The sequence below is a fragment of the Sycon ciliatum genome, chromosome 5 (genome assembly GCF_964019385.1).
Source record: "Sycon ciliatum chromosome 5, ocSycCili1.1, whole genome shotgun sequence".
Classification (NCBI taxonomy): Eukaryota; Metazoa; Porifera; class Calcarea; order Leucosolenida; family Sycettidae; genus Sycon; species Sycon ciliatum.
The window spans coordinates 37,070,918-37,097,253 of NC_088647.1; the positions used below are offsets into that span (position 1 = coordinate 37,070,918).

Here is a 26,336-nt window from a genome sequence, read left to right on the forward strand (position 1 = left end):
AGCGCCGGACACTACGCAGCCCTGGCACTACACATACTGGTCTGTGCACTCAAACGCGGCGCTACTTTGTTCATGAGGTGTTGGATTTCTATGGCCAACAGTGTACTTGTACTTGTAGTCCCCTCTCATTCCCCATTCTGCTGCCATGGAGAATCAACCCCCTGCTAGCTGCTGACGCTGCAATCAGATTACTATTGCCAAGCCGGCGAGGCTAGTAAGTTCGGGGAAAAACAATACACACAGCATAATGTGATGGCGCACGGCAATAGTACCCCATTTTTTTCGGGCTGGATCATGCACCTGTCCCAGAACCGGCTCGACACATACTACTTCAGCATCAATTGTTACGCTCGGCACATCATCACCTCCGGCACTGTACATGGCCGTACAAATGTACAGCGTGTCAACGAACATGACACTGATCCAGGACTACTACTCGTATACTCTACATCAGATCATGTACAGTGTCACCAGAATACCAACACATGTCAGTGGATCTACAGCATGCTAGTAAGAAACAGTGCGGCTTGTCGACAGAACAACAACAACAACAGCAGCAACAGCAGCAGCAGCACAGCATGGTATTGGTAAGGATTGCATGCAGCTGAATAGAGATCAGATAATCGAGCACGGCCAGAGTACATCCCTAAGGCGTGCTACTCTTGTCAATGGGTGCCATATGAAAAGCAGCAGCAGCATATCCTGAATGCCATATAAGGGAATAAAATACTCCATACATTGACAATGCAAACTAGAAAGCCACAAATAAGATGTTAAATACATGCGTTCGTAGCACTAGAACTAAGTTTATAATGGAAGGAGTCCGCCCTGCGCATGTATGTACACTCCTGCATACGCCGTGCACTGCATACACTATGCACTCAGTGACTGTATACGCTGTACACTGCATACGCTGCAGCACACAGGGCACAGGCGGTACAGCTAGTATAGGTTACTGCCCAGTGACCACACGGTATAGGCTACAGCCATGCAACACGTACAGCCCAGTGACCACACGGTATAGGCTACAGCCATGCAACACGTACAGCCCAGTGACCACACGGTATAGGCTACAGCCATGCAACACGTACAGCCCAGGAGGCAGCAGGCCGGGCCGACAGGCCAGGAGGCAGCAGGCCAGGCCGGGCCGGGCCAGGCCGACAGGCAGCAATGTCAGCACTGGCAACAGAACTAATAGCTATACAGTGGGTACAGCGCGAGCACTAACTTGCCTAATATGTACATAGAACCGATGCAAATCGCCTTGGCGTGCTCGCGCACACGCAGACACACACATGCACAGACATACGCGTGCATACACGGACGCACGCAGGCACACACAGATACAGGCACGCTAGAGCAAGCAAGCTCATGGGGCCACTCACCACAGTAGCCCGGATAAGTAGATTAGTCAGTCAGCCAGTCAGTCAACCAACCAGTCAGTCAACCAACCAGCCAGTCAGTAAACCAGTCAACCAGTGAACTAGTCAGCCAAACAGCCAGCCAGCCAGTTGGACGATACTAACATAAAGATGATACTAGTAAGCGCTACAAAATCAACAACCACTATCCAGCAGTACTATGTCTCGTCCATTTCTTCTTCAGTACACTCCCGCGTGATGTAGTAATTGCGTCCATCTGACAAGCACTGGCGCACTGTACGCAGCACTGTAGGGGCTTTCCCGTCACCACCGGCGGCGGCAGCAGCAGCAGACAATGACGTAGATTGCTGTGCTAATGTGGAGGCACTGGATGATGTAGTCGCAGGTAGCACTGCACCACCGCTGGGCCGGCCGGCACCCATCAGCCAGGCATCGCACTGCTGCACGCTTTCCACATCCACAGGGTGCTCCTTGTCCAGCCAGTGGTGGAAGCGGCTGAGACGCCGCTCAGCTACGCTAGCCCAGTTCTGTACAGCAGTCAAACACACACACACACACAAGCACAACAATTGTACTAAAATACCCAGTGCATTTATGTATACACACGTACACACATATACTAGGGGTGAAACGATTAGTTCGAATATTCGAGTATTCGTTCAAAAATTTCAAACGAGCGAGTATTCGAAATTTTGCACTCGATTGTTTTTTTTTTTTTTTTTAGTATTGGCGTTCTATTTTCAAAAACTTCTGTTGTACCGCTCATCCACTGGTATGCATGCATTATGCATGCCTTTGAGTCAGTATTTTACGACTTGGACGATGCGATCACCACGGCAAGTAACGTTAGTTTGTTATGAGATAATAAAAGCACTGGTGAAAATCGTTACTTTACACTCTGTACAAGACGTTGGCGACTTTTGTTCTATGTTCACAGATAATTTCTTCCGAATTGGTCGAGAACTCACAAATCTAGCGCTTTTGAATTTTGATAAAATACTCGAAATAATCGGATACTCGATCGAATATTATGAATGAGTGATCGATTGGTCAAAATAGATACTCGTTTCACCCCTAACATATACACAAACTCACACACGCACACATACGCACCGTGCTGTGTACACATTGCAGGCAAATGATGAGAGAGGAGAGAGGAGAGAGGAAGGAAGAGGAGAGAGAGAGAGAGAGAGAGAGAGAGAGAGAGAGAGCAAGACAGAGACACAGAGAGAGAGAGAGGGAGAGAGAGAGAGAGAGAGAGAGAGAGAGTGAGAGAGAGAGAGAGAGAGCTAGAATGTCGAGGCAGGAGCAGCGCAGCAAGTGTACATCGGGTCCGGATTCCACTTGCTACAACAGCATAGCTTTGTGATGTCGGTTTCCTTTCATGCAAAATGTACCTGAGTGGCAGGACGCGAGTGGTATGGGCGATACAGCAGATCAGCTGAGCCTCCCACAAACTGCATCTTGTACGAGCGAAGGTTGATGCGGCATTCCAGTGCGCCGCGGACAATACAGCCGTCACAGCCAGCTGCAGCGGGTGTCGCATTTACCAGCTCTCTAGACTCGTCACTGCTGGCACTGGCCGCATTCTTCACGTCGCGGTCGGTGGCAGAAGTATTGCCAGCAGAGATATCAGCAGGTGTAGCAGCAGCACAGGCATCACCATCAGCGGCAATGGCGGCACCGCCACTGGGCGTGGGCGACGACGGTGGCAATGGAGTGTCTGGATACACAACAAAACCATGCATACAAACATACATACACGTACGTACGCACGCACACACACACACACACACGCACGCACACACAAACACACACAAGAATAAAATGCATGCACACATCATGTCCCCAAAAGCAGGAGCACCAAGCACTGCAAACACACACACAATTTCACCAGCAGCAGCAGCAGCAGCAGCACTACATTTGCGTAAACTCAAAAGTTGGTCAATACAACGTACCGTATTTTGCGGAGTAAAAGCCGCACTTTAAACATCAGTAATTCAGCCAGAAATAGGAAATAGTCAGTGGCCAGGCTTATACTACTATGGTCAAATCAACGGATAGATATTGTTGCCTGATGATTGCCAGAGCATGAAACTTGAAGTCGCAGCAAACAAGCCTAGATTGTCCTTGTTGTTCTGTTCTGAGATATATGAGATAGATGTTTGTATTTATTTCGTGACAAAACACGTCGTGGGTGCGGCTTATACTGTGGAACATACAGTACCTGGTTGTAGCTGTCACTGATCAAAATATGACTAGAAGAGGTAACTAACAAACCACTGACCTGCCTCCAGCTTTACACCATTGCCAGGTGCAGTAGAGTTGGCAGCAGATCCTCCAACAGGTTTGTCACTCGCTGCTGCTGCGCCTCCCGACGTGCTATCTCTGGCAGCCGTATCGCCAGCACTGGCAGCATCTGATGAGACAGCCGGTGTTGCAGCAGTAGCAGTAGCCCCGGCAGTACTGGAGCCCGCAGTGTCCGTAGTAGTGGCAGCAGCGGCAGCAGCAGAATCACGCTGAGTGGCATCATCCGTGCTAGCACCCGCAGTAGCCTCACCCCTAGTGGCTATGTCAGCATTCGCAGGTGGTGGTGGCGGGGATGATGCTGATCCAGTGCATTTGGAAGCATAGAGGCGACGTGACCTATTGATGTTCCTGTACAGCACATGGGCACAAAAAGCAGAAAGCATGCACACACCCATGCACACACCCGCACCCACACCCACACACACCCACACACACCCGCACACGCCCGCACCCACACACACCCGCACAGTACAATGTCAAGCGATGCAAGTACATGTACTGCAAGAGCAACCGATCACCAGGACCCCCTGCACAGTCATGCTCTGGTCAGATGCACCAGACCCTCACTCATTTCACATTCGCGCTGCAATGACTTCCACTCACAAATAGTGAGCTGGTGCAGCATGTACAGTCAACTTGGCTAATAACGACTGCGGGTATAACGACTGCGGGTACAACGACTGCGGGTATAACGACAGAATTTCCATGCCCAGAGCAAAGTGACGTTTTAAGTCCCATCTAACTGTAATAAATATTGAGACTTCGGGTATAAGGACACTTCGCGAATAAGGACACTTTCTGATGCCCCGCTGAGTGTCATTATACGCAAAGTAGACTGTATCCAGTACACATTCAGATAGCTCAGATTCCAACAGCATACCACAGTGGCAGCTCAGATTCCAACAGCATACCACAGTGGCGCCATCAGTTCAAACAGAAGAGTAAGAAGAGAGCAAGAGCAGCAATGATAAAAATTAATATCGATATCGCAACTCCCTCTTTTCATTGATTTTTTATCTTGCAGTCCTGAGACTATATTCGTAGAAGTATTTTCTTAAATTAAAGAGCAGTAATGTGCAAAACAAGCAGTCGTCAAGTTACTATAACAGACAGTAAGAGGGAAACAACACGAGACACAAGCCAAGGGGTTACCTCATCAAGAAGAGCTTCTTCTTCTTCAGGGATTCCTGAACGGACGGAGACATTTCGTTGCCCGTACTGACCAAACTGGACACGTAAGTTTCCCAGTCCTGCAGTGTAGACGAGTACACAATGCACACATGTACATGTGAATAGGCAGTGGATGATGATGATGATGATGATGATGATGATGATGATGATGATGATGATGATGATGATGGCATACTACGCACCCGTTTGTCTTTCTGCTTGCTGCGATGGGCAGTCACCTGCTTCCGCGGTTGCCGCGGTTCGTACGGCAAGAGGCGACAGCCGAACTCATTTCTGGCCCAGTGCCGCCAGGCGGAGTAGGGTGCTGCCTTTGGCCTCAACTTAATATAATGCTATTTGGTTTTTCCCCTTTTATTACTCTGTGTTCATTGCTTGTTTTTGTATTGATTTACTTCCTTGACTGCTTTTGTGTTTCATCATTTTCCGGTTGGTTTTGTGTTGATTTCCCCTGTTCACTTTACATATTGTAATGATATACATTTGCTTTGCCCGTAAAAGAGGCTTTTCTCATGATGATGATGATGATGATGATTTTTTTTATTTTTTTTATTTTTTATGAAGCCACTTCTTTGGGCAAACAAAACACAATTTCCCAAGATGAAGGAGTGGAACCCTACACAAATAATAGTTTAAATGAATCCAACGCAAAGATCGTTTTTCCATGAAATACAACAATTGAACACAATTACATGATGATGATGATGATGATGATGAATGCAAATAGGAAAAGGCAGTGTACAGCACATGTGTGCACAAACACCACTAACAACACAGACAAACACCACTAACAACACAGACAAACACCACTAACAACACAGACAAACACCACTAACAACACAGACAAACACCACTAACAACACCGACAAACACCACTAACAACACAGACAAACATGTACCTTGAATATTGCCGTGTCCTCATCAGACGGCGCGTTGTCTACCGATTCAACTAGCTGAATGGTAAGACGGCAGTCTTTGCGGAACTGCACAGGCAGAGCGGTGAACACACGCATGAACACACGCATGAACACACACATGAACACACGCATGAACACACGCATGAACACACGTGCACACATCCAACATTACAGTCATTCACACATCCAACAGTACAGTCATTCACACAAGCAGACACTGGCAAGTATGTAGGTAGTAGGTAGTAGGCATTAGCACATTCAAGCAGCCAGGTGCCACACGCACACAAACACATTCAAGCAGCCAGGTGCCACACGCACACAAACACATTCAAGCAGCCAGGTGCCACACGCACACAAACACATTCAAGCAGCCAGGTACCACACGCACACAAACACATTCAAGCAGCCAGGTGCCACACGCACACAAACACATTCAAGCAGCCAGGTGCCACACGCACACAAACACATTCAAGCAGCCAGGTGCCACACGCACACAAACACATTCAAGCAGCCAGGTGCCACACGCACACAAACACATTCAAGCAGCCAGGTGCCACACGCACACAAACACATTCAAGCAGCCAGGTGCCACACGCACACAAACACATTCAAGCAGCCAGGTGCCACACGCACACAAACACATTCAAGCAGCCAGGTGCCACACGCACACAAACACATTCAAGCAGCCAGGTGCCACACGCACACAAACACATTCAAGCAGCCAGGTGCCACACGCACACAAACACATTCAAGCAGCCAGGTGCCACACGCACACAAACACATTCAAGCAGCCAGGTGCCACACGCACACAAACACATTCAACCAGCCAGGTGCCACACGCACACAAACACATTCAAGCAGCCAGGTGCCACACGCACACAAACACATTCAAGCAGCCAGGTGCCACACGCACACAAACACATTCAAGCAGCCAGGTGCCACACGCACACAAACACATTCAAGCAGCCAGGTGCCACACGCACACAAACACATTCAAGCAGCCAGGTGCCACACGCACACAAACACATTCAAGCAGCCAGGTGCCACACGCACACAAACACATTCAAGCAGCCAGGTGCCACACGCACACAAACACATTCAAGCAGCCAGGTGCCACACGCACACAAACACATTCAAGCAGCCAGGTGCCACACGCACACAAACACATTCAAGCAGCCAGGTGCCACACGCACACAAACACATTCAAGCAGCCAGGTGCCACACGCACACAAACACATTCAACCAGCCAGGTGCCACACGCACACAAACACATTCAAGCAGCCAGGTGCCACACGCACACAAACACATTCAAGCAGCCAGGTGCCACACGCACACAAACACATTCAAGCAGCCAGGTGCCACACGCACACAAACACATTCAAGCAGCCAGGTGCCACACGCACACAAACACATTCAAGCAGCCAGGTGCCACACGCACACAAACACATGAACTTGTTAGCCACCTAATCGAAATAGGCATACAAATATCGACAATCTTAGGAAGTTAGGAACTACTACCAAGAGTACATAACCAAGAGTGTGCAACTCCTCTCTCGAGCTGAGATGGGTTCAAACACGGGGGAATTTTTTCATTGCGTCATTCTTTGGCAGAAGACGATCAAAGAGCGTATGCTTTTCCACGCTTGTCTTGTTGTGATGCGGTGTCAGTTTATCGGGCTCAGGACACATGGGTCTACCATCCGCCGTTCTCCTTTGACTACCGTAGCTGCGATGTACAACTTCTTTGTCCTGCGATCTCTGGCTACGCATGATGGCATCAGTGAGTCAAATGGCAGCGAAAGACCGATGTCATAAAAACATTGCGCCGTGGGCCAGGGGGAGCGTCAACACGCACACTCTTAGACATGTACTACTGTTGCTAATTCAGTGGTCGCAAGTGACATCCGGCCCCCGCTCAGTGCTGCACTCGCATTAAAACCCAGTATGGGCTAACCTCCTCTCCCCTGACTCACTTGTGAGGTCTGCATTCGCCACTAAGGTGAACAGGCATAGTGGTGGCCTGCGGATGCGAAGGCTAGTTTATGTGTTTCTGAACATTCAAGCGATGCCGACGCGGAATATTATTATTATTATGGGGTTGTACACTACCAAATACAGACCGCTAGAATCGGCGCGGCACTTGTGCATGAAAATCAGGGGTCGGGTTTTAGTTGCTACTACAACACATGTATGTATAGACTGTTGTCATGTACTACTGACCAGTTGTACGCGATAGCAGTTCTCATCACCCAGTAGCTGTTCACAGCGTTGCCTGTAGGCTAAGTCAGTGCTCTCCGACCATGTCGTGCCAAGCTCGGATACATACATGCTGCGTAGCTCAATAGACTGGTCCTCGGATGTCAGCAGAACAAGCTGTAGGCAACACAAGTAATACACGCACGCACAGGTACACGCATACACACACACACACAGGTACAGGTACAGGCATACACACACACCCACACACATACCCACATACCCACACACACACACACACACACACACACACACACACACACACACACACACACACACACACACACACCCACACACACACACACACACACGCAATCATACAGCAAAGGTTGGGTCAATATAGCTACTGCGAAGTACACCAACCATACAGCACCAGGAAAGAGACTGGATAGAGAAAGTGCAGGCAACAGCTTACTAGTACTGCTGAGGATTCTCTAATCTGTACTACCGTATTTTCCCTATTAAACGTACACGTCTCCAATTGTAGTACATGTCGAGTGTGGATCAAAAATATATAAAAGGGCACGTCTCTAATAATAGCACATGCCAGAATGATGTGATGGGCATTACTGGGGTACAGGTACCAGGGTCCCCACCTTACTTCGTTTTTTCTTACCCGTTTATCATCGTTTCGGCACACTGGTTCTTACCATGGTTGGATGTATTTACAGCTTTACAGTAATATTATCACCAGTTGTTTACCACCCAACCCAGACAATCAATCTTTCCAGTAACAATAAAAGTACACGTCTCCAATACTAGTACAGCTTTCTATAGTAGTACAGGTCTGACCACCGTTGAACAATAGAAAGGAAGGTACATTTATTGGGGAAAATACGATACTCCTCTTCTATCACACTAACCTGTCGGACAATGTTCTGCACGAGTCGATCCATGGTAATACTGCTGTAGGCGTGCACGCCAAACATCTCACGACACGTGTCTTCAAATGCGTTGATCTCCATTTGGCCTATCAGTAGTATAGGCAGGAGAGAGAGAGAGAGAGAGAGAGAGAGAGAGAGAGAGAGAGAGAGAGAGAGAGAGAGAGAGAGAGAGAGAGATAGAGAGATGGCGATGGAGAAAACACAGGCAAGACGTACAATGGAGGAAGGAATACAACGGCAGTGCAGCCAACAGCACACTCCCCCAACATCACACTTGAACCCTGGAACCCTGGTGCCGCCAACACATATATGAATTCTCTATCAAGGTGCAGCGTGCCAAGAAAACACCGTACAATCCAGAAAGAAATACTGTGATTGACATGGCAGCATGCTCAGCATGTCTACAAAGCCACAGTGAGGTCTAGCCGACACAGCTGTACAGTGAGAGGCATACACCAAGGCAGACAGACAGAGAAATGGGCAGAGAGTGTGTGTGAGAGAGCGAGAGAGAGAGAGAGAGAGAGAGTGTGTGTGTGTGTGTGAGAGAGAGAGAGAGAGTGTGAGAGAGCGAGCCAGCATGCGCGCACGCGCGCGAGAGAGAGAGAGAGTGAAGGAGATAGAGAGAAATAGAGAGAGAGAAAGAGAGAGAGAGAGAGAGAGTGAAAGAAAAGAGAGAGAGAGTGAGAGAAAAGAGAGAGACACACAGACAGAGAGAGAGGAAAAGGCAGTTGGCACAGCACATGCAGACAACAGCGGGCAGCCCATCAGCACGCACCGTCCAACAGATTCCGGACAAGGTCCAAGAAAGTTGGATAGTACTCTTCTACATCAACGGAAGCTGTAGCAAAAGCCAAAGAAGACACATTTACAAACCAGGCAAACAAACTCAAACCTAGCACACCGACATGGAGTTTGTATTGCAGTCACAGAACCTCCAGACCATCTCACAATCTTAAGAAAGAAAACTGTAGGTCTGAACTTCTCCTGTGTGCTTTGGGGAGCCTGGTGGTCTGGACCTCGTGGCGTAGGGGCCCTGCGGGACTTGGAAGCCTGCCATGGTGGACCTAGGTGTGTCTGTTTTCAGCTACCTGCTACAGTAGAGTGGAGCATGCTCGAGCGTTAGGTGAAGAACGCACAACTTTACAGCTACGCTCACTGAAATCCGAACCAAATTGCAAAACCGGTGCCCATGGACAAGTTCCGATTGTATCACTCTACGTGTACATGCGTACACCCAGCCGCATTCATACCACTTCCAGGGCATCAAGTGTTGTGCAAATTGAGAGCGCCGAGTATGCAATTTGGGTCGGATTTCACAGAACACTAACTGTACATGTACAGTGAAACCTGTCTAAGACGACCGCTTAAAGGACCTTCAAAACGTGGTCTCTGTTACCAGGCGGTCTCCTTATCCAGGGTCATTTGGCTGGAAATAGCATCCCTTGGTGCTGGTTTCAGTGGTCTTCTAGGACAGGTGGTCTTCTAGGACAGGTGGTCTTCTAGGACAGGTGGTCTTCTAGGACAGGTGGTCTTCTAGGACAGGTGGTCTTCTAGGACAGGTGGTCTTCTAGGACAGGTGGTCTTCTAGGGCAGGTGGTCTTCTAGGACAGGTGGTCTTCTAGGACAGGTGGTCGCCTTGACAGGTTTTACTGTACTAATTTCGCAGAGCTTATCATTTCATCAGCAAAATGCAAGCAACACTCTGCACACACGGACTGTATGATACTTTGTTGGAAAGTGTTCCACGTCATGGATATTATGGTATTGTGTAACCTCACTGCTTTCTACTGCTCAACCCGCTAGCCAGCAGGGAGAGAGGGAGAAAGATAGAAGCATAGGGTCTTCAGGAGGTACAATGAGCGCGCCTCCGGAAAGCAGCTGTTTGTAGCAAGGCTGAAGATAAATGATTCAGCTTACGAGTACATGCTGAACGGTAGCTATACACTTGGTGAGCTGTTTGGTCCACAAAAGTGAAGGGTGTGATGCATGCATATCTCGGGAAACACAGTACATACTTGGTGTCTTCAGATGTAGTTGTACAGAGGCCGTGTTCTGAATGGACGTCTTCTTAGATTTCTGCTTGGATGCCGCTTCTCTCTCCGCAATGATCACCGACTGGCGATAGATGTTCTGAAGACGGTCACATAGCAACTGCAAGTGCCAAATTACACATTCGCAAGCACACGCACAACCCATGCACCCAACCATCCACACACACACCCACACACCCACACACAGACCGACACACAGCAGGATATTAACCAGGGTGGACATACACACTAAATCAGTGGCAATGGTGTACCGAGCAGTAAGAGCACTGTGCTGCAACTTGAGAACATGGACCAGTGTACAGCTTACAGGTGTAGAACAGTGATGTGTGTCATCTCAACACATTTCATACATCATGACAGTAGAAACTGATTGACTAGTCGAGACAAGGCTGTGTCCAGTGCATGCAAGAGAAATACACACACACACACACACACACACTTGTACTTGTTGCTCACTGCCAAAACTGGTCACGTGGGTCTCCCCGGGAGAGGGGAGAGAGACGCAAAAGGAATCTTGGAAAGATGACTCCATTGGCTATTGAACCACCCAACGGCCGACACCCCCTGAAATCCCCAAAACTCTGGGTGGACTTGAAAATGATCCCACTTATGGGCTCACCACACCTCAGTAAGTGGGTGAGGACAAGGTGCAGAAAAAGGATTGACGGCATCAGGGTATCCGTCCTGGGATCCAACTGCAGTTACCCCTGCCCCCAGTGAAGGTAATACTTGCTACTAGTGTGGGTGGCTAAATCAGAGTGGATCTGATCTAAGCGTCACACACACACACACACACACACACACACACACACACACACACACACACACACACACACACACACACACACACACACACATACACACACATACACACGCACGTACACACACACACACACACAAGTATGTCTGGTACTCACCTGGTGAAGCCGTATGAAAACGTACCACGTATTGTTCAAGTAGAACATGTTACTGTCAGAGCTCTGAACCAGCAACAAACAACACCACCAACAACAACACCAGCAACAAACACCAGCAGCAACAGCAGCAAAAAAACAGCAGCAGAAGACACAGCAAAGTTCTCATTACACGTCTAATAACTGTATGATGATAATTCAAGCTTCAAAAGCAACACAACGGAGGTATGAATATTCTCTAACAGTTCTCACTCTCTAATCCAGCACTATTTGGGCAACAGAAGTTCTGCTGCATCCCATGTATTATTGCAGTGGGCATGGGTGGGAAGAGAGAGAGAGAGAGAGAGAGAGAGAGAGATAGAGATAGTGAGAAAGAGAGAGAGAGAGAGAGAGAGAGAGAGAGACAGACAGACAAACAAAGACAGAGAGAGGTGAGTAAGAGAGCGGACACAACTCACCGCGATATCGTTGTCGCCAGAATCCTTTCCAGTGGGACTGTCATCACGTTCCTCATCGTCACTAAGCTCTCCACTGCACAGCCAGACAAAGAGCAAGAGACCACATACAGAACAAACCATGCATTGCAGCAGCAAGAGACCACGTACAGAACAAACCATGCATTGCAGCAGCAAGAGACCACGTACAGAACAAATCATGCATTGCAGCAGCAAGAGACCACGTACAGAACAAACCATGCATTGCAGCAGCAAGAGACCACGTACAGAACAAACCATGCATTGCGCTGTCATTCGTTCATTGCAAACCCTAAATGAAAACTAGCCGAAGGGATGATGATCCTGAGTGGGATCTCCACCAGGGGGTGTCCTACATTGCTTCCATGGCAAACACTGGGCTAACCGCTTCGATATCGTGCCACTGCCTTGTCAGTGCGTGGATTGTAAGAGGGCACATGTGCACACCAGTTGCCTAACCATACTAACCGTGGTGCAAAGAAGAAGTCGGGCAGAAAGCACTGGATAAGTTGCTTGATCTTGGTCTTCTCATCCTTCTGAATGTTCGTCTGACGCTTCAGGTGATGAATAATAAGTGAGGCGGCGTCTTCCAGGATGGACTTATCCTGGGGATGCGATGTACATACACATACACAGCACAGGACAACAACAACAAAACAACGACCAAAGCATTAAAAATCCACTCAACACACACACACACACACACACACACACACACACACACACACACACACACACACACACACACACACACACACACACACCTCAGACCTCAGATCTGCCCATCGCGGACGCGATGATAGCGAACAGCTATGTTAGACATAGCAACTTGTGCTGGGATTACACCATTCAACAGCTTGCAAGGCTGATGAATTGACCACCACTAATTGTAGCCTGGTATCCACCACACAGCACACAGCACACACACACAGCATGTCGTGCATCATCAATCATAGCAACAACAATCACAACAAGACAACACCACCACCAAGCCACTACTAACGACAGTCTTTATCACACCAGCACATTTACGGTATACCGGGAGCATAAAGGAGGAAGAGTTCTGAACAATGTATTTCCGTCACAATGAACAAGGGACTGGTAAGGGATTGGTTGACTGGTCACCTGCTGCAATACCAATCAAATACATGTACATACCTGGTAGCGAAACGTCATGTGAGGCTCGCTGGGATCGTGTGCTGTCGAGCCATCGGATGCTTTCTCTTGATGCTACGCGTGGACACACACACACAGGCATAGACAGCATGCTACATTACAGTAGCTTGAAAGCCAGTGGATGTACAGGGATTACGCAGAGCACAGACCAGAACACATGTACGGGGATAACACAGAGAGTATAGAGTGCGACAAGTGCAGCAGATCAAGTGCAGCAGATCAAGTGCAGCAGATCAAGTCTGGCTGGCGAGGTGGTGTGAGAATGTACATACCTCATCAAAGACGTTCTCGATCTCGTGAACGAGGCTCTTGGAGCGAATGTAGCGCAAATCATTCGTCCTGAACGTGATGCCTTGATGATCCAGAGACTGTGCAAAACAAATGAACATGCGCAGAGACACACGTTCAACTTCTTTCCTGTTCCAAGCATCAGCAGTCAGAGCCGTCTATCAAACACCATGTGCGCAAGCAGCAACAGCAAAGAAAAGCTCACCTTCAAGTAGTACTTCTCGTTCTGATCTCGCCAATGCTTGTTGAAGCATCGCAGTGCATCTCTCCACTCGGCATTCTTGCTCTTTAACCTACACACACACACACACACACACACACACACACACACACACACACACACACACACACACACACACACGTTGAACACACAAGGCATTGTCATATCCTGACCTAAGTGCTTGCTCGCCACTACACTCTCCGCTCTCCACACCACCGACACAGCACCAAAAAGTCTGAAACAGCTAGAGAAATTTCAAGCAGCTTAATTGCAACGAGCGGTCAGCAGGCTCAGTCGAAATGCAACCCAACGGACATTGCAGCCCTTACAGTATAATTACAATGTAGCCAAGAAACATTACAAGTTTTAAATCGCTAGATGCACATCCACGCTACACTTTCATACCCTATTGTGACAAAGCAGCAAATTGAAAATAAAGATGACCGGACAAGGCGAAACCAGAATTCAAACGCGCAAAGGAAAACAGTATACGGAAAGACTCCCCCCCCCCCCCCTTCAAAAGAAAGCTGAAGAAATAACAACCCGGTTGGTGGCTAAGCTGAAGTCTGTCGATAGTTGCTATTGGCACACACACACGGTATGCTAGAGAGGGCTCTCCAACAATGCTTACCGTTTCAAGACAACCTCCACGGCAATGCAAGGCATTTTCTTCAGTCCCTCAATGATCTCCGGCGCCTTCGAGCCGTAAATACAATTGATGGCTTTTCGTTGCAGCACTTCGGATTCTCCACCGAGACGGCTGTCCAGGCGGAACTTGTGTTGCTCCTCGGTGCTCATCTGACTAATCTTGCGCTGCACAGCTTCCAGATAGCGGATGCAGCAGAGGTTAGTCTCCATCACAACATCAAGCTGTACACACACACACACACGCGCACACACAATCACAGCGGTCAAGAAGAAGCAGGCGCATGAATTGTAATGATGATGATGATAATAATAATAATAATACAGGTCGCATGTCTCCCAAATATACGGGTTCCACACATCTGTCAACTGTTTCATCGTGAAATAGATTGCAGCAGGAAAAATAGCGTACGAAAAACAATGTACAATTTCTAGTACATGCCATTTTTTACACCGATGTACATTTGTAATGGCCAGGCAGGAATTACTCCTCAGAATTATGAACACGTCAGGCTGTAGTACTACCATCGGGTAATACGGCCTTGGGGAGGTTATCAAGTTAGACAAAACACAGGTCTATGAACAATGTCCTACTGTAAAAGCAGAAATTTTCGGTGGTGTAATATTTTCCAAAATCGGCGGTTCGGTGGAGGGAAATTTTCGGTAAAACCCGTTTTCCAGGTAAGTGTACTGGTACTACATGTATACAGTACCGGTTGTACCCAAAATTTCGGTGCGTTTTATTTTCGGTAAAAATGGTCGGCACCGAAGTATAAAACACCAGCGAAGATTTCTGCTTTTACAGCACTACCTGACAAAGCTGAGAAAGTACACAGGAAGTCTTGCAATAGGAATGTCACAATCACTCCGTGCAGCAATGCCATGGCAAACGACTACACTAACACTACAATAATACATGTAGCAGCACACTCACACTCACCTCAAAACGCTCATCTTCAGTCCTGAGTGCCGATGACGCAGCAACACAAGTGTGTACACCATTGACAGCAAGCAAGCACAGCACAGAACGATGGTATCGGTTTACCAGCACATGACAAAGCATGCAGCAACACGAGTGTATACACCATTGACAGCAAGTAATCAAGCAAGCACAGCAGAGCAGAACATCATGGTCTTCAGATCACCAGAACATGACAAAGTACGCAGCGTTCCCTTACCAAACTAGGGGTGCTGTACGGTGTACGGCAGCAATCCATCAACCCCTTACAAATACATACACGTGGTAGCAAGAGTACATAACCCCCAAGAGTACATAACCCCCAAGAGTGTGCAACAGCCTGCACAAGCTCTATGCAGTTGACGCAACATAGTTCAGAAGGTTACACTGGCAAACAGTGCAAAGTGATCACAAGAGAGTTGAACCCAAAGCTGTATAATATATCAATATCATACACAGGGTGCAAATAATGTCTACGGGTTTGTCACGTGATGTGAAGGTCTGCCGACGCAGACCCCATAGCTGAAGTTGCACACTCTTGCGCGTTGTGTAGTCTTGATGGCAGGTATAGAAGCTCTGCCCTACACAGATACGGCACTTGGCCATTTTGTGTTCCAGTAAGGCGTGGAGAACACGCTGCTCCTGCTATGACAGGAGACCCTATTCAGACTTGCCTATCATAGCAAACAAACCAGAGCATAGCTAGACACCAAGAGAGCCTAGCAAGTACACTGCACACTGTACACTAACCAATATAATTATATCCATGCCCAATGAATCTAATCTCTGGAATAAGTGTCCTGAGCCAACACACAGCCCAGCTTTGGCGCAGCTCTGGGACTACACAGTGCTCTGCGGGCCTGTCCCAGTGCACAGTCCAGTGTTTGCAGGTCAGGCATTGGGCAGCATTTGGCACTACATGAAGTCAGTCGACTCAATTGAGAGTATTTCACTGAGCACCACCACAGCAACAGACAGCAGCACCCAGTAGCAGCACCAGACAGCAGCACCGGAAGCAGCAGCAGCAGGCAGTAGTGTCTTACCGGAAGATGTACTCTTCAAACTGGGTTTTCCTTGTGCCAAGAAAAGCACTGTCCTCGGACCAGAGCGGCAGTGACACCCACGTGTCGTTCAACACCTAGTAACAAGCAACACACGTATGCACACACACACGCGCACGCACACACACACAACCACAAAATCAATACAATTACCGTGGCTAATATTATATCTCTGCATATACATAGGCCTGGGCGAAGTTTCCACACAAACAAACGCAACAAGTACACTCACCCACCAACCCCCACACAACACAATGTCATATTGCACTAACCTCCTTATGCATGGTATTTCTACCGGAGCATTTCGGCGAGACAACGCTCTTGGGCAGGGCCAAGTAGCTGACGCCGCAGCGCTTGCATGATGAATAGTCTGAGTTCAACACCATATAGCAACAACGGACACCATGGGGTCAGGTCAGTAACGAAACAGGACAAATAAGAATTCTGACTTTGGCCTGACATAAATGCACCCATGCACCCAGCCAGACAGACAGCAGGGATAAGTATTGTGACAGTGAAAACGTACCGCTGAGAACGGGTGCATTCACAAAGCTAATCACGTGACAGCATGAAGTACGAACCAAAGACAAGAAGACATTCCAAAGTCGGGAATAACAGATTGAACACAAACGTGAAGTCACGCCTCTGCCTGTGTCAGCACAGCTGGCGGCAATATGCTGGAAAGGGGCTCCCGAACTTGCGGCAACGTACCAATGTCGGGAGCGGTGGATGCCATACGCTCCTTATTGGCCAGAGCAGCAGCCGACTGCAGGTTAGTGACATCACGGTGGCCGAGGAATTGCTTGAACCACGTAAATAGGTCCGGAAATTTACTGCAAATACATGCACAAAAAGAGAGCCAGATTGCAAATTAACCATCAGGCCATAGAACAACAGCACCGTGCAACAACATACATCAGAAGAGCGGATGGTGGCATTAGGGAGGTTCCGGAGTACGAATTTTCGTGCCAAAATCCGTGGAGGCGCTACGGATTTTTTATACGTCGTTTTCGAGCAGTGAAAAGTTCCGGGGTACGGAACTTATGTGTTTGCCGTCATTGCCTAGGGGTGCGTTTGGTTGGTACGATCTAGAACAGGATCGAACAGCTGGTGCACATGGAGCAGCCTCATGCCAACCAAACGCTACTTCAGAAACAGAGCACATTTTTGTGGAAAAATGTGCCAAACTTGGTGCATTCTTCAAAATGTGTATGGATCACCATGGTCACTTTGTACGGTACGACGAGTCCAACCCAAAAGCGTATGCAAGTGATCATTTGGGAACAAAATCGATATTCCCGCCAGGTTTCACTGTGAAAAAGTGAAACTGCTCGGTCTGCTCCGGCCTCGAGGCCGGAGCAAGCAGAACATGTTCCGGCCGACCCAGAACAGGTGCAGTCCCAACCAAACGCGCTGTTCTGGTGAATCCTGTTCTAGTTCGTACCAACCAAACGCGCCCTAGGTTACGATCGCAAACACGTCACATTCCCGCGCTATGCCTTTTTATTTTGAAAATTCAAAACTTCCCGCGCAAAATCGATGTTTCTCGTACCAAATTTGTACGCGAAAAATCTTTCTGCACCCGATGATGCAAAATCTCCATACGAAACATGGTTCGTATGAAAGCCAGTCCACACGGATTCTCCGTGCCGAAAAATCGTATGGAGCACGCCTGGAAAAAATCCGTAGCGCCCATACGGATTTTGGCACGGAAAATCGTACCCCAGAACCTCTCTATTATGAGTTTGGGCAGGTGTAATAATCTATTATTGTTAACACCGTCTGTGCTATCAAGGTACAGTGCAAGCTGACACCACCGGCCGTACTGAAGTAACGGCCCAACTGCCGCTGATTAGCAACTGCCAAATGGTGCAAACAGTGCATTGGGATTTCCTGAAATCATAAGGGCTCTGGTGGTTAATGTATTCAAGTTTATCTTACTGCTGGACAGAGTGGAATGAGTTCATGAGTGGAAGGTCAGAGAGAGAGAGAGAGAGAGAAAGAGAGAGAGAGAGAGACGGGGGAGGGGTATGCGTCGATGCAACGCCACAGAAGAGCAGGATAACCACAAGCTTACGATAGGAATGGCGAGACAACATGAATGAGCTCGGCACGTGACAGGACCTCCTGATTGAAGAGAGTCAGACAACGAAGAAAGTTGTCAAAGACGTCTTGATTGCGCAGCGCTTTCCGCACCTAAACACCACATAGGAAAAACAGCAAAACAAGTATAGAATAGTAGAAAACACACTGATATCATGTTCAATCACCAGTCCATTGCAGGGTACGAAAAGTGGTGAAAATGACACGTGAAATCTCCCCCCCCCCCCACACACACTCTCTGTCTCTCTCTCATCAGTCTGTCCCTGTGCGTGCGTGCCCCAAAACGCACCCCCCCCCCCTCCACTTCACAGCACACTCACTGACCTTCTCAAAGAAGGTGAACTCGCAATAGTTATCAATGCGAGCCGCATCGCTCGGCGCCATCTCTCGCTGGGGCTTGATTTTCTTGTGCACACAGGAAAGGACGCAGAATCAGACAGAAAACGATATGTAACTTGTTCTACAAGTGCACATAGCACAGTTGCAGATCCCTTGCTTCGGACAAAGCCAACGGGAAGAATTCGTGTCAACAGCAGTGAGCATGGATGAATTTCTGAAAGTTCAGGGCGGTGAAAGTTCCGGCTACACTAGATTCCTGCAAGACAGAAGCAGAACAGATGCTGTCTGAGCTAGTATAGTACAGTTGCACAGCTGCACAGACACACATACACACACATACACTGACACGCAGGCTGCAGGAGACTGCAGCGGGACTACAAACCAGCCTGCGGGGTTGGTTTCTTCTTTTTCTTCTTCTTACGTTCCGCTGAAAAGATCCTAGCACTGCCGCACAGCAAACGCAATGCTCATTTCAGTAGTACAGATTACTACAGAAATACCTGCACCTGCAGCTGATGCATCCAGCAACTATGATTACACGGACTGGCCCCATCTGTGGATTGAAGTGACACTGCTGCAGCTGCAAAGGCTCTGACAGTGACAGTTGAGCCTCTTCTACACAAGAATGGCAAGAATGGCAACAGCGGTGTCTAGCCCTCTGTATACCTTGGCTGGCGGAGCACCTCCCATGGGTGAGGCGGTCGGTGGACCTCGCTTGGACACGCGCTTCACGTCCTTTCCAGCCTTGCCCTCTGCAAACACACACAAACACACACACGCACACACCAACACACACACACACATGCACACACCAACACACACACACACATCCACACCCACACATCCACACACACATACACCAACACACACACCAACACACACACACCAACACACACACACCAACACCAACACACACACCAACACACACACACACACACACCAACACACACACACACACCGGAACCACCAGCAGCATACAACAGATGAACAAAGTACAAAAAATCAACAAATGCAGATTATCAAGCAAGCCCCAGCTCTCATCTACCTAACTAAGGCAAGAGAATATACATGTGCTTCATTCGGAAACAAAAACTTCACGACTTCGATCAACCTATCAGCATTCTGAAATGAGCTCTGAGGAGTATGAAAGAGACCCGCCAAAAATAAAAGTACAGCTAAAATTTGCGAAATTAAAGAAGTCTTAACAACACCACCATCACTGATCAGCTAACCTGATTTCTTCGTGGCGAGCGGTGCTGTACTGGAGCTTGTTGATGCTGGCCTGTTGGAAGCAACCGTGTTCTGCAGCGAAGTCATCAGCTACAGCAACAACATAGGAAGGAGAAAACAAAACCCATTGCATCAATCACGATGATGTCATCATTACATCATACACTGTCATAGAAGCTATCCGCTTGCTACAACCATTGTCAAGAGTACATGTATATAAGCTCCGAAGAGTGTGCAACTCCTGATACCCTTTCTACGGGGTGTGCCGACGGCCAAAACTCACATCACGTGGTGTAGTGTCCCAGTTGTACGTTTCCAGCCCGTTTTTAGCGAGCAGCGAAGTAATAAAAAGAACTCCCGGACAGAAACTCACCGTGCATATGCAAATCGCCAGCATGATCATGGCAGATATTGGGGTTGCGCGCCTGCTATCTTTAGGTGTGCGTAGTACAACAAGTATATGAGACACGTGATGTGAGTTTTCGCCGTCAGAGACCCCATATGCAGAGATGCACACTCCTGGGAGCTTATTTACTCTTGCCAGTATGATGTAGACAGCGGGGCATAGTTAACAGTAAGCACACCCGCCCACGGCGAATGGTCAGTTGAAAGCATACAAGCTGGGACTCCAAAGTTCATGCTTGGACGGCAATCTTCAGGAGGCAGCAAACGCTACACTCTTACCACATGTATTCCAAAAGAACACCCTCTTTACTTGCAGTCCGGACAAGAAGGCACCAGCGTAAATTATATTTAAAAAATAAAAAAATAAGTGAGGGACAAGAACGATGGCTCCTGGGCTTTCAAGCCCTTTCGTTCCTTTTTTTGTTTTGTTAAAAAAAGAAACTTTAGCTCATAACCACAAAGAGATACTTAACTCAAAACACACACACACGAGTGCACACGAAATAAAGCTGCTTCCATTTCTTTCATGGAATAAGTTGAATTCAGCCTTCACAACTCTCGGACAACGTCAGTAAGTTCAGACAGAGCGGAGCACAGGCTGGCAACAACACGCTCACTTAGACACCAGCAGCCAGAGAGTTCGCGCTAGTGCGCACACTTACATCCTTGTCTATATGCTATGATGTCCTGAGCAGAGCAACAAGTTCAGGTCTGGTGGCGTTTCGTTGAAACTACCATCCCCGCCGTCTAACGTGGGCCCTCAGCTGTCTGTTGATCAGGACTGCAATGTCCACTGCAACAGCGGGTGGCTTACTAGCCATATTCGCACTAAATACAAGACTTTTCCGAGGGCCTAAAGCCCAGAGAACTGCAAAGTAACAAAAAAGCTGCTTTTCGAGAGCCAAGAAACTCGCAATGCACTGTATTCAGCCACCAGCGTACACTGTATTGTGGGAACTAGACAAATAGGGCGGTGGTGGCCGGGCAGACAGACGCAAGAGCACTAGATCGGTTCCCTGTGAGCCTCCACGGCGCTTGGCTATGCCTCCAGATACGCCGACCTTGTACATGTAGTTGTACAAGACAGTAAACCCTCTTCACACAGAAGCAAAACTAGCATTTCCTACCAGAACTGTTCAAAAATGCAGTGATGATTAAAGCCGCATCAAACTAGTCCTTATATCCGGCAGTTTGGCAGTCAGAGCAGTTACAACAATGGCACCGTCCTAAGAAAGCGCTAGTGGCGGCCAACTACATAGTCAGACAATCAATACAGAACGTATTATCAACCAACAGCGGGGAAAACGGTACTACAATGTCAAAACAGTGACAACTTTCGCACATACTGGTACTTGTGCAGTTCAGGTTTCAGCTTGGCAATATAATTATACCGCCTCCAGCACAGCACGGTGAGATTTGTTGCACACACGCGCTTTGATACTGAAGTGCGAGTAAATGCTGCGTTTGCACACTGCACCCAGATAGGTCGGTGATGATATCAGGTGACGGTATATTGCAGAGTCCTTCTCATTTCATGTAGTTGGCGCCACTAACGCATTCTTACTTTTAGGTGCTATTTGTGTCACAGCTCTGACCGCTAAAGTGCCGAATCCAACTACTTGTTTGCTGTGGCTGCTAGAATGGTGGGTGAGAAGGAATTGTCAGGGTCAGTCGCTAGCTATTTGCACAAGCTCTATACTGGTAGGTACAAGACGTACGCAACACCATACCAGTGGCACTACCTCCGGCGCTCAATTTCAATGCTACACATAAGAATGGCGGACATGCCAAACAGCACCCGTGTACTACAATCAAGCTTGCTAGCAACGTAAGAACGAGTTTCCTCGCTATAATTATAGGAGTGTGGTGTTGTGAATGCGGGCTAAGAGCGCAATGTGGAGCGGTGGAGTGTTTCAAGTTTGCTAGCAAGCCAGCAAGTCACGTATAGTGGAAGCAAGTCGCCAAACACCACCATGCATGTTCCCTGGGCAATACACTCGTCCGGTGGCTTTTTTTCTTTTTTCTTTTCACTATGTTCACATACCCAGCTCGAAACTAATAACAAACGACAATGGTACTGTCACTAGGACAAACGTGACAACTATTGATCAAGGGCTGCACTGAGCTTGCGTCATAAGAACGGTAGTCGACTAGGCCGACGTTGCACCACAGAACTGTGGTGATATTATAGCACCGTTCCCTGCATGGGTCTTGGCACGCTGCTAGTGCTACTGTTCACACCCTAGGCCCTGCACTGCTGGACCTCTGGCGCCTTGCGCATAACACATTCACATGTCACCTTTCAAGCCGCCTTTGCAGCCAGCTACCCTTTAAAGCCATTGCGTTTCACTGATGTTTCATTCTCATCTTTCGAAGAGTTGGTCTGCCTTGAGCAGGACACAACATGGCGCAGTGAACAGTAATCATAATAAAACAGGATACGAACCTCTGTCAAGGCCAAGGCTGAGGAAGCAGCAGCAACCAACGACGGGTTGACAGGGCGGATGCAGCCAGGGGCTCAAGAAGAAGGAAGCCTGCTGCAGTCTATCGTCCAATGCCTCAGCCAGCAGCAGCAGGTTCTGCTTAGGCTCACAATGGCGCAGTCAAGCCAGCCCGCCGCAGGCGCACCCAGCGGCCCGCCACCATCCACCTCAAGACAGCCAGAGGCAGGGCCGTGGGCCCAGAGAGCAGAAATACCCCACCTGCCCAGTCCGGACTCGATAGACCTAGCCGGTTTCCTTGAGTGGAAAGTCAAGTGGTCCGACTACGTGTCGTTGACTGGGCTATGCAGAAAACGCAGGTACAGTTACGCAGCAGGCAATTCTCCGTACAGCACTGAACGACGGTTGGGTGCGGCTGTGGCAGGCGGGTTTGTTCCCATAGCCGACAGCAATGATGAGCGGGTTGCCGTCCAGAAGATGGAAGCTTTCCTGAGAAAACGAAGAAACCCGTTACTCGACCGCCAGGCCTTCCATGGCAGGAGCCAGAGACAAGGTGAGAGTATCAGCCAGTACTTCTCGGGTCTGTCTCAGCTGCATAACGCATGCAACTACCCAGATAGTCTGCAGTGCGGCAGACGCGGGTCACTGTGCGGCCATGAAGCTCAACTTCGGGAAACCCGGCTCCGCGACAGGCTCGCCTGTGGCCTAGGGGATCGAGCGATGCAACGACGGGTGCTTGAAGAAGAGTATGCCAGCGAGTTATCGCTCGATCGGGTCATGCAGATATGCTCTGCATATGAATCCTCTACCGATACGGAATCTGGCCTCGGTGAGCAGCTGTCCGACCTGGCGTTGGCGGCGGCAACGAAGTACACTTACAAGCAGGGAGTAGTACAATATCGGGAGATGACACGGGCACACAAACCTGCGGACAGGGTTTGCCTCAGATCACTTTTTTGTGGAGCGCTGTTTCCCGGGTACGTCCCGGGAAATGGCGTGAAATTTCGTACTTTGCAAACCATTTACCGTAGCATTTTCAAAATCTTTCCATAGAATGACTTCGAAAAGCTGAGGAGTTGTTTTCGAGAAGTTGGAAGTAATAGTTTGTTTATGCGCTGCAGGCAACGAATGCATCGGTTTTGCCAAGTGACGAGAAGGAATCCTCCGAGGAAGGTCAAATTGCAGCCGGACCTCACGCGGGTACCTTCAGTGTGTGCAGTATTTTACGTGGGCAGCTTGCAAGAGCCTGATTTCTCTAAAATATTTACTACGACGGGAAGTAGTTTGTTTTATTTTCAGTTTATGCACGTCATCATTTCTTGAGGGAGATACACAAACTGCGACGCAAGTTCGTCACACTGCACAAGATATTTCAGGTATGACTTGCCGATTTCCCTATTCCAAAGACAGATCATCAGAGACATTCATGCGACACAACATGAATAAAAGTAAGATGCCAAGGCAGCTACATGTATCCGCAGATGTCTATGATATCAGCGGGTGCCAAGTAGGGAGTAGCACAAAGGGATTGTGCCACTCCCTGGTGTTGGTGCCAAGAAACCTATGTTGCTCGGATTTTCAGTCAATGTGGAATTGTGTTCAATGTTACAAGTAATCAAGCCACATATACCATGAAGGTAATCAGGTAAAACATGAACTGAGAATAAAGAACATGCGCACATGTGTGTGTGTGTGTTGATTTCCTAGTAACAATATATTTTAGCACTTAACACCAGAAATGATATTTCATGGAAAGACTTCCAAAGAGTTGCAACAAGTTGGAGAGCTGTTTTGGAGAAGTACCGGTAATATAAGAAGTTTATTGGTGCAATGGAACTTTGGAAACAAGCAAATGGCATCAGTTTTTCCAAGTGACGAGGAGGAATCGGATGAGGTACGCCAAGTGGCCACTGTACCTCAGTCAGCCGGATACGTTCAGCGTGACCAGTATTTCGATGTGGGCAGCTGTCGAAAGAGTGATTTTAACAGAATTTCGTTGGTTGACTTTTAGTTCTTCACGTTCTTATTTCTCTTTTGGCTATACATCAGCAGATTACTTGGTTCAGATCATTCCAAAGTTTGGAACAGATCTGGTGGTGGCAGCTAATGTATCTCGGAAAGATGATGATTATCACACTGTTGTTGATAGCATTAGCAGCAATGATGATGGTGATGACAAGCGTCATGTGGACGACTTGAGTTACTGTGCAGTTCCCTTATTCCAGAAGCTTCATGCTCATCGTGAAGCTGGCCTTGCATGCAGTTTGCTTGAGAAAGGTAATCTTTACTTGTTATTCAAGAAATTCTCGCACACGATACGGCGATTCGGAGGCGTCGGCTTCTGATGACATGTTCTGTGTAGTATGCATACCAAAGAAAGAACAGCCATGTTTTAACATCAATCCTTCTGTTCTAAATGGGCAATGGTGGTAGAACTGTGTAACTAACCTTGCCAGATGAGACCTATTATCATTGTTCATACGTGGGGGCTCTTCCACACCAGATTGCGCTGTGTACCGTGCAGAATTTACAGCCTAAAAGGTTGTTCAGAATAGTAGTTCCAGTTTCATACTAGCACAATGCAGTGTGGCATAGACCCTTCTCAGGACTAGTAATATTACTCAACACGCTAGGACTACACAAATACACACCAATATCCAAACACAAAATGCATTGAAATACTGATGCTATTTGAATTTCCTTATTTTTGGGCGATGCGTCAAGAAGGCAGACTTTGCAGCCATACCGGAGGCTGCACCCTTTCTCTTCTGCCCATGTGTACAGCAAGTAAACAGAGCAACAAAGCCTGGCGTCATTGAATGTTGAAAACAAGTGATCTTGAGCATATTGTACATGATCTTGAACATATTGTTCAAATCCATACAACTAAATTAGTTGTGAAATTTCAAAGCGAGTTTTCCAAAGTGTTGCAGTCTCTAACACGTTGAAATGAAGTAGAATGGAAGACAAATAGGTATAGTTTCGAAATATCCCAGCTGGGTGGGGTGTTCGAGAGGGTCCAAATGAAAAATTCAGGTTTGTGTTACACCATGTCAAGATGAGAAAATTCCATTACGTTACTTACCTAGGATAGC

General features: G+C 48.0%; 1 protein-coding gene across 1 annotated transcript in view; it reads right to left on the reverse strand.

Moving 5' to 3' along the window:
* Positions 1-985: 985 nt before the first annotated feature.
* The window catches only part of LOC135818568 (paired amphipathic helix protein Sin3a-like), a 40,044-nt gene continuing 14,693 nt past the window's right edge, over positions 986-26,336 (reverse strand). Inside the window, exons 12-35 of the mRNA XM_065331966.1 lie at positions 20,398-20,485; positions 19,832-19,917; positions 19,151-19,231; positions 18,801-18,919; positions 17,435-17,556; positions 16,996-17,093; positions 16,706-16,800; positions 15,645-15,666; positions 14,691-14,929; positions 14,045-14,132; positions 13,824-13,919; positions 13,534-13,605; positions 12,844-12,980; positions 12,361-12,433; positions 11,906-11,968; positions 10,953-11,088; positions 9,713-9,775; positions 8,917-9,023; positions 8,018-8,170; positions 5,780-5,863; positions 4,845-4,942; positions 3,670-4,040; positions 2,780-3,105; positions 986-1,909 (exon numbers count right to left, since the gene is read on the reverse strand). Of these exons, the coding sequence (XP_065188038.1) occupies positions 1,580-1,909; positions 2,780-3,105; positions 3,670-4,040; positions 4,845-4,942; positions 5,780-5,863; positions 8,018-8,170; positions 8,917-9,023; positions 9,713-9,775; positions 10,953-11,088; positions 11,906-11,968; positions 12,361-12,433; positions 12,844-12,980; positions 13,534-13,605; positions 13,824-13,919; positions 14,045-14,132; positions 14,691-14,929; positions 15,645-15,666; positions 16,706-16,800; positions 16,996-17,093; positions 17,435-17,556; positions 18,801-18,919; positions 19,151-19,231; positions 19,832-19,917; positions 20,398-20,485 (3,147 nt within the window). The 3' untranslated portion in view covers positions 986-1,579. The remainder of the gene's footprint in view (positions 1,910-2,779; positions 3,106-3,669; positions 4,041-4,844; positions 4,943-5,779; positions 5,864-8,017; positions 8,171-8,916; positions 9,024-9,712; positions 9,776-10,952; positions 11,089-11,905; positions 11,969-12,360; positions 12,434-12,843; positions 12,981-13,533; positions 13,606-13,823; positions 13,920-14,044; positions 14,133-14,690; positions 14,930-15,644; positions 15,667-16,705; positions 16,801-16,995; positions 17,094-17,434; positions 17,557-18,800; positions 18,920-19,150; positions 19,232-19,831; positions 19,918-20,397; positions 20,486-26,336) is intronic.